The following is a 16072-nucleotide window of genomic DNA, read 5'->3' as shown; positions in this document are numbered from 1 at the left end:
CCAACTGTCTCTAATAAAAGAAAACAAGTTTTATTAATTTTTATGCATGAGATATTTCAAGAAAACAGGAATAAAAAATAATGAAAAGGATCAGCAATGTTACAAGAAAAATTATTCCAACTTGTTTACTGTCTTTGCATCAATCCCTAACTCCTATCAAGTCGATGCCTACTTCACATACATTGTCTGAGATGTCAGCAGTGTGTTGACCCTAAAGTTAAAAAAATGTACATAATTTATTTCGTTTACAACTACTGGCTATCTGCAAGAGTCCCTCCTCACTTGATGTTGTCAAAATCCGCAAAATTGTCAAAGTTGGCAAAATTGTCTGCTGCTGGTGCTGTTGGATTGGAAAAAGGATCAAAAGCATCTTGAGTTTTAGCTGTCTTGGAAAACAGATCAGGAAAGGCAGAACTGTTGCTTGTGTTTTCAAAATCTGCTTTGAAAGGATCCACAGCAGGAGGTGGAGGAACAGGAGGAGCTGGAGCTGCTCTGGTTGGTCCTGGTTTGGGAGAGGGGCCCTTTGCTTTTGGAGGAGCAGGTCGTGGAGGGGGAGCTTTGCTCTTCTTTGGAGGCAAGGCTGGAGTTGGGCTTTCAGGACGAGGGGGCGCAGCAGGACTTGCTCCAAAAGGGTCAGCACCAAAAGGATCCGAATCAAAGCCCTATTTTTAAAAAATTAAATATTTAAATAAAGTCAAACTTTTGACAGAAAATTGTTATAAGACATAATAATATGCATCACATAACAAATTCTGCAGAAACCACATTTACAAATTCGGTAGTAACATCCTTTACAAATTCTTGAATAAATTCACATTTTTATATAAAATAAGCAAAATTTTATTCCAAATTATGATTTATTGGTACATCCCTATGAATTCCCTTTCATGGTTAAAAAGAATCTTTTTGTTTCTCTCTCTTACGAAATTTATAATTTATGCTTTACAATAATTCAAAGCATATAATTAATTGAAGGGTGTTAAATGTTTATAAAATTTTATTTTATATTTTATCAGAGACATACAAGTTTCTCAACTGCATAATTTATCAATGAGAGATCTAGAGCATATTAGCAACCTCATAAATATGCTTTAAAAATAAAATATGATATATAAGAAATATTTTAAAATCTTAAAATACTGTGACTTTTCTAATTTAATTTCTTTTATTTGCTGAATTTAATATCTGCAATAAATAAATTGTCTGAACTTTATAATAAATAATATACTTTTAGCAGTTGCAACACCAAATAGAGGAAACTTTTGAAATTTCAAAATTCAATTTATTTCATCTTGGGAGGCATAATTTACATATAAATAAATAATTGTAAACGATGCATCAGTCTACATTTTGATACAAGAGCAGAAAAGAAAAAAAATACTTAAATTTTTTCCCTTTACTTCTTTTACAATGAGATTTTGATTGGGATTTCTTTGACATGTATAAACTTAGGAAAAGGAAATTTAGGTATCTTTAAAAGAATATAAACATTAAGGACTTTTATCCCTTCACTCAGAGCATGAGAACCTGCCGAGACTAGCAGTTTTATAGAGCATGAGTAAAATTAATTAAATAAAAAAATGGAACTGGATCAGGAAATAAGAAACTATTTTAGTATGAAGTAAAAATTTGGAAATTAATTAAGACTCAAATTAGATTAAGAGATATTATTACATATATATATATATATATATATATATATATATACACAGGAAGAAATATCATTAAAACATACAAAATATAGAAAATGCTTTATACATTTATGAAACTAATTAAATATTTTTTGTATTACCTGTTAATAAATTCTGGAAATTCTTTTCATAAGGAAAAAAGAAAATGAATTAAAAGAAGTTTAAATTTTATAAATATCACATTTCTTCAGAAACTCTAAATTCTAAAAAATATTTACTTAAATTAATGAAAAAGGAATATTAAAATAAATTCATACCCCCACAGGAGATTGAATAGAATTGGATTTAGACAACCCAAATGGATCGAATGGGTCTTTTTCTGTAATAAAAAAGAAAAGAAACATTATTTAATTAAAAAAAATATCATAAACTAAACAATGTTTTAGAATTCAAAACAGTAAAATGATCAAAAATGTTAACATGACTTTAGTAAGAACACTCAACTGAAGAATGCATGAGCATAATTAAAATTAAATCGATTCATATGTTGAACATCAGAAACAGTTTCAAATTAGTATTTCTTGTATTTACTTTTTATCAGGAATACAACAGATAAATTCTGACAAGAGATTCTATTATGATATAAAAATTTCCTTAAGCTAGAATAATAATTTTAAATAAAATTTATTTTAACAGACAAAAAAGTTATTTATTATCAATTTTATCATTTAACTTATGTTATCTGTCAACACATAAAAATAAAAAATTCTAAAAATGAATTTGTTTATAAAAGTGTATAAACAAAAAAAATATATTCCATAGAAATAAAACAAATAACTTTGTCATATTTACATTAAAAGTATCATGGATAATTTAACAATCTACTAGCCACATTTGGGAACCAGCTTGAAAATGCAAGAAGAAAAAAAATCCACTTTTTTTTATTTGATAAGTCTAAAAGATAAATGTAATGGGAATTGAAATGTATGCAAAAATAAATTATCTTTTTTAGTCTGCCTTTAAAACAAAGCAATTTAATATTATGTGAAAACTAAATAACCCTGCAAGCCCAAATTTAACATATACAATTCTGTCATTCCAACTTCTTATTCTACGGAGATTTTATGATAAATTAGTTGAATTTATTTTTTGCACATGCAATAACAAGCAAGAGTAATAACATTTAGCTTTACTGTAATGTAAAGTATGCATTATGTGAAAAATCATGATATAAATTCACATCTTGATGATCTGGTAGGAGTGCCTATTTCTTTATTTGAGTGCCTATACATTAAACATGTTTATTATTTTTATTTGTTGCCTTTAAGATTCCTGAAAGGGGCTGAAAGTTTAGATTTTATGATCTGCATTCACACTCATACTATCTTAGAATTTTTTATATAAATCCCCCTCCCCTATCTAAAAAGAATATTGGATATGTTTCAAAGCTTAATTATTAAGAAAAGTTTTCTTCTTCAAAAATGCAATAAAAATCAACCAATTATAACTGTCAAGTAAAGCAGATAAAGCATGAAAAGTTGGTATTATGTACAGGAATGAATACTAATGTAAACTATAAAATTTGAATTTATCATTTCATACCTACTGATGTTAAATTGCATTGACATATACTTCAAATTAAAAAGCCAGGAAAATTTAAGTATCCCAGTTTTTCAAAACAGCAAAAGGAACATGTGATTAAATACTCATCAAAAGAATCAAAACGATATCTTAGTATCTGATCGTAAATGTGAAGGGAAAGATACAACCTCAATTATAGATGCAAATAAGTTAAAAAAGTCCAAACTTATAAGTTTAAGTTCAAATACTGTAGCTAGAAATCCAAGCTAAAATAAATGAATAAAATGTTTGCTTTAAAAAGTAGGATTTTGAAACCAAGTTGGTGGAAATATTGCATAATGCAATAAAAATTTGAGATATTTAACAAATGAAATAAAATTTTATACAAAGACACAAATAAAAACAAGACTCAAAATGTCTGATCAATATGGATAGTACAATATTAAATATATCAAAATATACAAGGAAATATAAACCATTTTAAAAAATGAATTAAATTCAAACAATTTTAAAAAGCAGAGCTTAAAAAATAAATTACTATATGTACATAAAAGTACATATATTATGAGATAAAAATGGAAATGAAAATTCTACTTTGGAGTTAATAACCAAAAATATTTATTAAATAACTTTAATATTGGTAAAAGAATAAATTGATTGAATTTTTCAAAACGATATATATACACATATTTTGTAAATTGTGTACAAATTTCATCAAAATTGGTAAAAAAATATAGATATGTATAAGAAGAATAAACAAATACATTCACACACAGCTATTTAAATAAATATATCTAAAATGATTAAATGTTTTAACTCAATATACAAATAAATTCATACATACCAGGATTTGCAGGAGGTGCGGAGAAACCACCAAATGGGTCGCTACCAGAAAAGGGATCATCCTGAAATTCATACATGTTAAAAAAGATTTTGCTTTAAATTGCTTTTAAAATAAATGAATGTAACATTATTTATATTCACAAAAGAGAGTGTTTGTGTACGCATGCAGTCTCCAAACAACTCTATTGCACTAAAAATTATTATATTTGGCACACAAGTATCATACTAATGAGTCAATGCAAGCCAAAATTTAAAATAGATAATTTTTTTTAATGTTTTGTGTTATTTTGGAAGACTTTTTGCATGAATTAATTCAGAAGATAATTTGCATCAATTATGTTAATAAAATCAGTGTACTGTAAAACAATTGTTTTATTGTTCATGACAAATTTGTTTATCGTAACAGTAGGCATAATTTATTCAATTTTGAGAAATTATTAAAAATTAGTCTGCTTTCCCACAGTATTTTAAGAAATAAAGTATTTCCCAAAGTATACATTTTTTTAACTAAAATTTCTGAATGTGACATTCTAATTGTGCTTTCTGCGACTTTTTCAATTTTTTTGTGAAAATTATTCAAATATTTCAAATTTTAAGCAAAAACAATCAAACTAATATAATTCATTGCTTTTTAATTGATTGCTTTCCTGATGAGATCAAAGTTTTTTCTTATGATTTACAAGGAAAAGTTGTATTTCTTCATTGACATGGCAAGTACATTGTACAAAGGCAGATAAATGAGGCCACGCTATATTGTTCTTTAAAGAACAATTCCTAAGTTTACATCTTTCGGGGATAAATATGGTGCAGTCAAATATCAAATGCTTGGCATCCTGCACCACTGTAGCATGAACACTTGTCAGTCAGTGACAAACTGGACCATTTTAAATATGCTTTAGAGTTCCCAGTCAAAAACTGGGTAGCTTAAAATTACATTCAAATTAGTAAGCCTTTACGAATCTCTATATGGAAGGAAGGAATTTCTTAGTGAACTGCACATTAATTGATGCTTGATATAAAGTAATCCAATCAGATATAACCCCATCTTTGGAGACATTTTTGGAATTCTCATAGGAATGAAATTAATTAATTTTGTTGCTTCTTTGGCAAGCCAATTGACACATTTATTGCCATAGGTTCTTGTATGACCTCTTACAAAAGAAAAGAAATCCAGCAGATAACCATAACTATATGGTGAGGGAGTAAAGTAAGTTAAAATTGTGTAGTGATTCTTGAGGGTTGGTGAGAAAAATAAACAGGATATGCAACCTTTGACTTTTTATCTAAGTTCTAATAACAACATTTGCCACATAATTTTCTAATTTTATTATCCCTCTCTTTTTTATAATATCTATTTTCAGTTATTTCATTTTTTTTTAAAAACCTACTGTTCACCAAACAATAGTTATCATACAGAAAATATAAACATTTTAAATAATTTTTTCTTCACTTTTTTTTTTTTTTTTTTTTTTTTTAAAAGAAACTATTACTGAGGTTTTGCTTTTGCCATTTTGCACTATGTCATGAATACAGGTTTTGCTAATATAAAATTCTGGTATTAAATCTCAAAAAAAGTATTTTAATAATTTGCATAGGAATGGCAATACAATAAATATATTTAGTTTAAAGGGGCAAAATAATTATTTGCCTCAATGAAGATCAAATTTGAACAAGTATGTCATTTAAGCGTATCATAATACATAGAAAAAAAAATTTCTTTCCGAATACATAACTCTTCAGAAGAATGATTAACAGTTCTAAATTTAAGCTATCATTACTCAATACTTTATTCTGCTTCCAAATATTTTTGTTAATATAATGTTTTTAGTTACAGAATCGTTCTTATATCTATATATAAAAAGCTTACACAGACACTAAATCAGGTTAAATTTATTAATCATTATTTGACAATAGAGGTGTGTTTTTCTGCTTGCCTTGGTGGAAAATGCAAGACAAGCTATTGTATAGAATTAGTTAATGTAATAAAATCTGTGAAAATCAGTTTCAAAAAATAAATCAAACGTTCCAAAAATGGAGGCCAGGGCAAATGAAAGTGCGGTAGAATTATTTATAAGATCCAGTCAAAAATAATGAAAAAGAAATGTGTATGCTTTACTTACAAGAAGTTTCTGAATTACAGGAGAATTGTCAAATTTCGTTATCAATTAATTTTGTCACTTTGAAGAATGGTTAAATACTCAGATTGCTTAAATACAATTTAAAATAATTTGATAAATATAATACAGTATCTTTTTTTTTGTGTGTGTGTGTGTGTGCGTGATAAAATGCATTAATCAAAGCTGACTAACAAGAATAAATTATTCTTATAAATAGTTATCTTCAGTGATTATTTTAATTTCATTGACATTATGTTGATTAATTTTTATGAAACACATCTAATTAAAATAAGGAGTAAAGTATTCAATGCCGATTTCAATATCAAAAAATTAAATTCTGATTTTTTAAACATTTCTGAATTATATATTTTTATTTTCAAATATTTACATACATATCTCACTTTTATCAGAAATTTTAATTTTAGAAATTAGATGATTTGGTTTTTGATGATTGAAGCAAAATTATTGTTAATAGTTCATGTAATTTGAAATATTTGAAATTTATTTTTTAGTAATGAATGTATTTATGATTACTTATTACTAGCAGAAATGCATAATTAAATGGTGAGCCAGTAAGCAAGTTGAAATCGTATAGTGATCTGAAAAAATCATAATTGTAATTCCTGGGGGCTAAGAGCAAGCAGAAGCCTACACCTCCATGCTTGCAGTGTATTAATATATCAGCCAGTCAGCACTAAACCTACAATATAACATAAAACAATATTTACCTTAGTTGTCTGAGCTGCAGTAACATTGAAAACATTTTCAAAAGGATCTCCTCCAAATGGATCACAAGTTGAGACAACAGCACTCTCTTTGAATGGATCTACAAGATGAAGAAAATAAATAAAGAAAGAATATTTAAAGGAATTGTTTTCAATATAAATAGATGATTTAAACAATATAGGTATTATAATCTTAAAATTAATTTTATAAATTTTTTCAAAAATTTGAGCAATTTATGACTATTTAAAGATTGCATAAAGTTTTTTTTAAAGATTATATAAATTAATTTTCTCATTATTTTAGTATAATTTTAATTTCATAGTAAAAAAACATAAAACTGTCCTTAAAACAATTATTAGTTCTCATTCCCTTTGTATTACCAAATCAGTCAAATTCTGATCATAGACAAAATGCTGGAACATAATGAAAAAAAAAAAAAAAAAAAAAAAAAAAAACAATTTACCCATTGTAAAATAAATTATTTTATTAAAATAAAAAGTCACCTCCTTTAAAGGGATCCTCTCCAGCAAATGGATCACTGCTGAATCCATTCACTTTACCTTCAAATGGATCTTTACTACTAAAAGGATCTTCCTGCAAAATTAAAGTAATGAAATTAAATAGTGCTATTCGATATCAAAATATAAATGTTTTAAATTTGGTACATGACAAAAAGTACCTGAAAATCGCCAATTGGAGCAACAGGTTCCATATTTTTTACAGAAGTTGGAGAAATCTATAAGAATAGATTAATATCAAAAAATTAAAACAATATTTAATGCAAGCTATAATATACAAGGAGCATTTTTAACAGCCAGTAGAAAATAAAAATGCAATACAAAATAGGTGAAACTATAAAATACTTTCAATAATTTCAAATAAGTTCTTCAAATATTGACTCATTAATAAAGAAAAACATTGGAATAACAATAGGATATTATCAAGCATTTGGGAATTAAAAATTATTTAATGAATTTTAGGAATATTAATATAAACAGTACTTAAATGTGTGCAATTTGTTATGTAAAATTAAGCTAACTTTGATCTGTTAGACATAATAAAATAATTCTAATTTCAGAGAAAAAAAAATTAGAATGTTTTTTATATCTTGCAAATGCAGCTTTCTTTGAAACAGTGCATTTTGATTATTTCTACTTTCATAGCAGAATCCAATCCTCCTTAATTTGACTTATGATTTAAGAATAATGAAATAAAAAAAAAATCACAACACTAATATAAAATTATCAAAGATAAACCAAGGCAAAAAATTATATAATTCATTTTACTTTTTTGTTATTTATTCACTTAATTGTCTTTGATGTCTCCGTCATCATTTCCATCTTTAATATGAAATTATATGAGTAGTCAAGAACTTACCTAAATATAAACTTCTCAATATTGCATTAAGCATTCAGCTTGATAATTCAGTTATATGTAAATAGAAAATTTGATAGAATAGAGAAATAAGAAATTCCTACAATTTATTCTAATGCTTTTGATTGTGTATTATAGTATCAACATAATTTTGATATAAAAGAGAAACCTATGTAAGGAATCAGCTTGACAGGTGGTATGAGTAAACAAAGTTCCAGCTGGGACAACAAAATTCTAAATGAACTCAAGGGCATAAATCTACGCTGCATACTTTTCTCTCTCAGCTATTTATGGATTGGATTTTTCTTTATGTCTCACATCTCTTTTCATCATAATATATCATTTGCAACAGATTTTAAAATCATTCATTATACATATTATGTATGCAAATATGCCAATTAGAAATAATACAGAATATGCTTAGAAAATGTGAAGAGTTGAAGTCATTATTACTAACTATACTTAAAGAGTAAGGAGGTAAAATTATAAGAGAACAAAAGATTGATTTTTTTTTTAAAATTATGATGATTTTTTAAATACTTCTATCACAAAATCTAGAAGATATTGAACTATTTTATTATTAACAGGGAAAAGGAAAAGTATGCATACAAATGAGAATAATATCACAGTAAAAACGAATAAATAAATTTAAAATCTTCAAATCTTCTTTAATTTTAGAATTCCTTAACACTAAAATAACTAATGAAATTCAAATCATAAAACATTAAAATGCCAAAACCTTAGGGTTAAAAATATATCAAAATTATATTCTGCAAACCGACATTAATTTAATAGATTTTCCCCCTCTTATTTAATGAATTCAATATGCAACCATGAGATAAATTGAAACAAATTTGTAAAATCAGAGAAATTTGATTCTCCCATACTCAGTCATGGGAGATTATTTATTCCTTACTTTTAAAAATTGATGTAAACAATTAAGGTGAATTACATTAACCACTAGATTACAGTGAAATTTAACCTGCTAAATGAGCATTCAAACGAACAATACTTACATTAGGAGTAACTACTGTTAAGTCATCATCTTGAAGAGGAGCAAATCCAGTCAATGTAAATTCAGAAACATTGCGGAAATCCCCAAATGATATCGCATTATCCATATCTTTAATTGCTTCACTCATTAATCTATGTTGTTCTTGAAGTTGATCAATTTTTATTTTCAGCTGAAACATAAAATCAAAAATTAAAAACATGAAGTAATATTTAAAAATTATATACAGATATAATTGTAACTATTAAATTTAAAAAAACTGAATATTCATAACTGATAGCATGGTTATATTCATTGTCTAACTGGAAAATAAAACCTACCTGACTTATTTGAAGTATCGTACTTTGTAATGAATTATTTAAGGCATCAAGTTGAGATTTACCAGCAGATATTTGACTATCAAGCTTTGTTTCTTCCTGCTTTAATTCATTTAATTCTCTACGTTTTTCACTCAGCTCTTTTTCTTGAGCCTGGATAAAAAAAAATGTTAATGATGCATATTTTAATTTTTTTAAATAGTAAAAAACTTATAACAAGAGAAAAATGCGAATATTACTTCCAACTCCAATTCTTGATCTTCTTTCTGTTTCTTCATGGCATCAATCTAGAGATGAAACATTGAAATAAAAATATAATAATTATTTAAAAATTGTTTTTATAGTTAAAAAAATATACTGTTTTAAAAGTAAAGCTGAAATGAAATTTCAGAATAAAGCAGAATACAAAACCTTATATATATCTCTCTCTCTAGGCAATAGTAAAATAAAAATATTGAAATATGAAAAATTAAAACAGTTTACAAAGAAGTAAAACTGAATTTCATACACTAAAACAAATTAGAATATTGCATAAAACGAAAATTCGCTACTTTTCTATTTTTACTAAAAGTGAAACAAATTTATTAAATTATTAAATAGAGCAAAATGTTTTAAGAATAAAAAAGAAATACATATTGTAAAAATTCTGATTTAACAATTTTTAAATGGCCGAAATCAATTTCTTAAGTACTTTATATAGGATTTCCTAAAAATAAACTGAATTCCTGACATCTAATCTTCTATCTAAAGTTTCTCAGAAATTATATATATATGGAAAAAAAAAAAAAACTTATTTATCGCCCAGGTAAATATTAACACGGTTGTATCACTAACTTTGTAAAACAAAAATCCTGAAGTTTCTATATGAAATGTACTAAAAAAAAAAAAAAAAACTGAGAACTTTTAATTTTCAATTTCGAACTTCATTTGGAGAAGCAATGGAAACACAACAGTCCCTGCAACATTTTACTATTTTTTTATGTGATTTTGTATAATTTACACTAAATATTCATCAATCCACAACATTAATACTATTAAATAATCCTTAAAGAAAATTATTAACTAATAATGCTTATTATTTAAGACATTTTATTACATACAAAAACATAAAATGTTCATCTAAAGCTTTCTTCAGGCAAAATCTCACCAAATTGTGTTATTATTTCATTTACAAATATTTACTCATTTCTGCTATATTATAAGCAATTCAAAACAGTTTTTGCATTTATGATGGAAATTTCTGATGTTGTTGTTGAAACTGCAACCTTGAAAATAATTCAGCAAGGAAAGTTAGTCTTAATCTTCAACAATCTAAATACAATAATTATTAAAATTATTTTAAAAGCATGATTTAATAAAAAGCTATTTTATAGTTTTAGAATTGATTTTAGAATTAAAAAATAATAAAAGAAAACGTTCTGCCATTACTATTTTCAAACTCTGAAAGTTTTCAGTGACATTTATAAAGAAAGTATACAATAACAATAAACATGATATGAAAGAGCAAAAAGACATAAATGAGCTAAACCAAAAGAATTAAATATGAAAATTGTAAAAAAAAAAAAAAAAACAAGGTTAAAAGGTTGTTCTACCTGGTTGACTTCATCCTCAGTTTGTGCCAGCAAATCACATAGGGTAAGGTCTAGAGAGCTTTTCTAATTCCATGCAAAAATAATAAATATTTCAAAAAAATTCAAAAAGGGAATTAATTGAGCATACAAAACATCTATTAGCAGAGCATGCCTAAGGTAACAATCATCTACAGAACTAACAACTAATTAAATTCACATAAAAAAAAGCAAAGAAAAAAAATTATTGTTAATATTTTTTTTGCAAATACAACTACAATTAAATTGCAAATACAACTATATTATAAAGCAGTATTAAGTTCTTTTTTAACATTCAAAGGAAATAAATGCAAGAAATAATATAAGTGTTGTAAAATCGAATGATTTTTGTAAACCAAAGCATGCCTTTTAAAACATCAAAAGGAGTAAATTTTCAATAGTACCTGTTTGTCTAAATCATTTAACCTTTTACGAGCTTCTCCTTTTTGAATTTCTAATTGTTTAAGCATAGTTTCTAATGCATCTTGTTCATTCTGCAAATTCTTCAATTCACCATTTTTAATTTTAACATCGGCTTCTTTTTGAGCAAGATCTTTCTCTAATGTCATCTTTTCCCTAAGAAAGCACGATAAAAACGGATAAAGTAATCTATGAAGTAATGAACAAATGCAAATTACATAGTTCTTAGTAATGCAATTGATCTTACATCTGAAGTTCTTTAATTTCATTACTTATCATATCCAATTCCTTGCTCCCTGAAGAATCTAAATCTGAGGCTATTGGCAAAGGAACATCCTAAAATTATGAGATATTATATCACTTAAAATGAATAATTTGAAATATTCAATAAAGTTATCATAGCAATGTAATTTGATAAAAATCAGACCAGCATACAATTCCTTTTAATCAAAAACTATAATAGATTGCGGCTTTCAATTAATAATAAAGCAGAAATTATTTAAAAGAATCATCATAGAAAATTTAAGTATTTTTTTGTTATAATTCTATTTTACAATTTTCTAAAAAGCATCAACTAAATTGTGCTGTACCCTTAAAATCAAGTTAAATAATTCACTCAAACTTATATTTTTAATCTCTATTTAGCCATTAATTCAGAATGAATGAATGTAAAATATTCAGCCACAATGCCGGGCCCAATTTGACCACAAATTAATATGATCTCCAGAAAACTGTTAAACTTCATAAGAAATACATAAGCAATAACAAATGTGAACTAGCAGCTGTTTATCTAGTACATGATTAGATTAGATATGTTTATATCTTTATTGAACACCAATGATAAAATAAATTATCAAATATTATTAAGTAGACAAATTTCCAATTGATCTAAAAAGATTATAGAATATGATGTATTTTTATGTTTTCAATTTGGGGTGGGAAAAAAAAAAATGAAATTTTTGCTACCTTCAACAAACAAAAATTTTTCTTGAATATCAGTAAAATAGAAATGAATGCTGTAGATTAATAAATCCAGATATGCTAGAAAACAATTTGATGAATACAAATGGATATAGCAGCAATTGGTAGCATTACATTAAAAAACACTGCATTTGTCAAGCTTTAAAAGAAAAATCAAAAACCATTTTTAATCTAGGTCACTTTTTCACCAAGGATTGAATTAAAAAATAAATTTATCTACATATTTCTGACTAGGCCATTCCAACTCTTTTGGAAAAATTACAGAAATAAGCTATATTGTTGAAAACAAGCTTTATCTGTTTCAATTTCAAACAATAAAATGATAATTATTATTGTATGAGATTATTTTAAGCACAGAACAGAAAGTTTAGGAGGACAAGGGAAATTAACTAATGAATATTAGTTAGTATGTATTAATATAAATTGAATAGACTATACTACGTTTCCAAAAATGTATAAAAACCATGATTAGAAGATTCAACAAGTACAACATAACTAAAAGTGAAAGAGCATAAAAATAATGCTGGTAAAAAACTATTTACTTCTATGCAATCTGAATAGACATAATAGTAAAGGTTATCTAAGGAATTATAAACTATCATAAAAATTATTTGTGATAATCTTAAAGAGAATGGATTCCTCACATTAAGTAACTGAAATTGCAAAATCAGAATCATCAAAATTTAGTTAGTTTTAATACATATTTATCTTTGTCATTGCACGGTTTTAAACATTTGTTTATACAAAAAACAAAAAAAAAAGTTAAAGACAATTTACCATCACATTATTGAAGAATCAAGGCGTGTAATGAAAAATTGATGCAAAAATTAAAAATTTTTAAAGCATTTTAGCAAAATATACAAAATAATAAAATAAAGCACATTCATAAATGCATGGACACACTGACCAATTATTTACTAGGCATAGGATTTTTTCTATCTTATAATACAATTTTTATAAAAAAAATTTTAAAAATACTTTTTTTTTTAATTTTAAAAGAGCATTTTTTAAAAATTTTTTTAATCTTTAACATTTTTTTTTCATGTTTTAATCAAAATATTTTAATATGATATGGTGAATTTTATAAATGGTTATAATTTTGTTTAGAGGTTGAATTGAACTTCACTTATTTAGAATGGTGACATTAAGTAATAATTAATACAAGAAAATCCTGAACATTTAGGCTATGAGGAAACTCAATAGAATCAATAATTGTTACAAACACTGAAGATTTAAATGTTCAGTATATTGGACATACATTGGACAAAAATAGGTTAAACTTATACAAATTTTTATATTAGTTACTTAAAAAAAAAACCCATAATCAATCAGTTACCACATATACATTAATTCAGAAAATGTAATTTATCAATACAAGATAAAAATTTATTTTTATTTATTTATTATTTTAAGTTTAGAATTTAAAAAATCAGTATTAACTTTTTAAAATTAGGGCTAATTTTAATTTATCAGTAAAAATATAATTATTTTTTATATCTTAGTAACTTTTAGATCTTTTTATGTGTAATTTTAAAAAATAAACATAAAAAGTAACCGACTTTTCAGTTTTTAAAATCTTTAACTGAAATCTTAAAATAACAAAGGTCTGAAAGCATTCTTTGGAATTGTTAGTTTGAATGAAGTAATACATACAACTTTTAATCCATTACTTTTATAACAAGCTACATAATAAAAATATTTATAAGAACAGAAATAATAAATATAAAAACAAAGAAAGGGTAAATAAGCACTATAATTATGAGTGACTTTAATTTTACAGTTTTTAAATTTATCATTTTCAGTTTCAGTTTCTACACTATGTAAAAAAAAAATGTTCTTCTATTACTTTTATTTGTTTGCTGTTGCACTTTTTCAATAGCAAAAAAAAAAAAAAAAAAAAAAAAAAAAAAAAAATCCTTCTTTTTACTAGTTTTTTTATGACAGTTCTTTAATTTTTTTTCCATTGCAGAAATTTCTTTTTCTAAGTCCCCTCCCCTTTATTTTTAATTCCAAAGAGCAAGCACATAGTGAAGTACATTTTTAGTCATAGTACAATAAAATATTTCATTTTTAAGGTACAAATGTATTAATAAAAATGTCACAATGATACCTGAATTTATTTTATTTTGGGCATGCCTGAATTTATTTTCCGGAAAATTTGCTAGCTTATATAAAAACATGTTGTCAGTTTATTTTATCTTTTCTTTTTACATAAAATGCACTGTGGTTTCTCAGAATGTTCGAGTATCTCATTCATCATTTTCTGCTGCTTTTGAAAACTTAGCTCCTATTTCTCATGGCATACTTTATTTTGTATACTTTATGTGGGTTGCTGATTATACCAGTGCAATGATAAAATGCAGGTGGCTACCTTTTTTTTTTTTTTTTTTTTGTAGCTTTCAAAGAGGACAGCATCCACTAGAATACTATACCAAAACATTAGATTTGGAAGTTTTTAATGGGGAAACTTTTCTATTATCCCAGTTAATGAAACTTTTCCAGGGATTTGAAGGAATGGGCTGGGAAATTTTAGGCTACAAAGTCAAGGAAAAGGAACAAGAAATGACATAAGTTGCAGAAGAGTTTCGGAAAAATGAGTGTTTCCATTGAGGAAAGGTGATTCAAATATATTATATATATATATATATATATATATATATATATATATATTTCATTACATTAGTAACAGCATAAAATCCCACAACTCAAAAATTGGATGAAGCATTACAAAAACAATTACTGTTACAAACTGAATCTAAAACTAATTTTTAAAAATATTAAAACTAAATAACCCATTATTCAAAAAAACTGGTATTATTGAAAAGCTATTTTTTTTTAAACCTTTAAAACAGTGTAAGAATAATATTCATGCTTTGACATTATAATGGAAACACGTTAAAATTTTCATATTTCTTTACACATCTGGCAAATAGATTTATAACCTTGCTTTCAGCTATCATATTCAATGTCTGTTGGAACAAAATTTTCTTGGCACTTCTAGAAAATTAAACACTTTTAAGGACACTGTCCCCCCAAAATTAAACTTTTTAAGGTGGTCCAAAAAGGTTTTCAAATTACAGCATTTCATAATGCTATGAACCCTGAGAATAAATTACTTAAATACCTAATCTTTGGATTTTTTTTTAATAATTATTATTTTGATTTTCGATCCAACAGCCCAATCTGAAACATTTTTATTACCTCTTACTCTTTTAAGTACTTGTGATCATTAATTTATAATTGTTCAAAACAAACATTAATAAAACGTTATAATAAAAATGGCATTTTAAATGCTAGAACATTTCAAAACAATCTCTTTTTTTTTTCTCCTTATTTTAAACAGGATCTTATATCGACGAATTACTATGCTCTGAAGTATTAAAGGAAGATTCTTAAAGAAATTTATACAAATTACATAATATAGATATCTAAAATTAAGATTTAAAAGAAAAATAACTTCTGA

The 16072-nt window shown here is 25.4% G+C and overlaps 1 protein-coding gene across 2 annotated transcripts in view; it reads right to left on the bottom strand.

Moving 5' to 3' along the window:
• Positions 1-9: 9 nt before the first annotated feature.
• The window catches only part of LOC129968811 (epidermal growth factor receptor substrate 15-like 1), a 29776-nt gene continuing 13713 nt past the window's right edge, over positions 10-16072 (bottom strand). The window contains exons 12-23 of one of the 2 annotated variants that reach the window (XM_056083076.1): positions 11876-11964; positions 11613-11784; positions 11194-11256; positions 9841-9888; positions 9605-9754; positions 9289-9456; positions 7578-7634; positions 7402-7492; positions 6901-6998; positions 4057-4117; positions 1949-2010; positions 10-662 (exon numbers count right to left, since the gene is read on the bottom strand). In XM_056083076.1, the coding sequence (XP_055939051.1) occupies positions 279-662; positions 1949-2010; positions 4057-4117; positions 6901-6998; positions 7402-7492; positions 7578-7634; positions 9289-9456; positions 9605-9754; positions 9841-9888; positions 11194-11256; positions 11613-11784; positions 11876-11964 (1443 nt within the window). In that variant the 3' untranslated portion in view covers positions 10-278. The remainder of the gene's footprint in view (positions 663-1948; positions 2011-4056; positions 4118-6900; positions 6999-7401; positions 7493-7577; positions 7635-9288; positions 9457-9604; positions 9755-9840; positions 9889-11193; positions 11257-11612; positions 11785-11875; positions 11965-16072) is intronic. The other variant, XM_056083077.1, reaches the window with a different exon arrangement.

Source organism: Argiope bruennichi, chromosome 5 (assembly GCF_947563725.1).
Source record: "Argiope bruennichi chromosome 5, qqArgBrue1.1, whole genome shotgun sequence".
Taxonomy (NCBI): Eukaryota; Metazoa; Arthropoda; class Arachnida; order Araneae; family Araneidae; genus Argiope; species Argiope bruennichi.
This window is presented reverse-complemented; position numbering and strand designations above follow the sequence as displayed.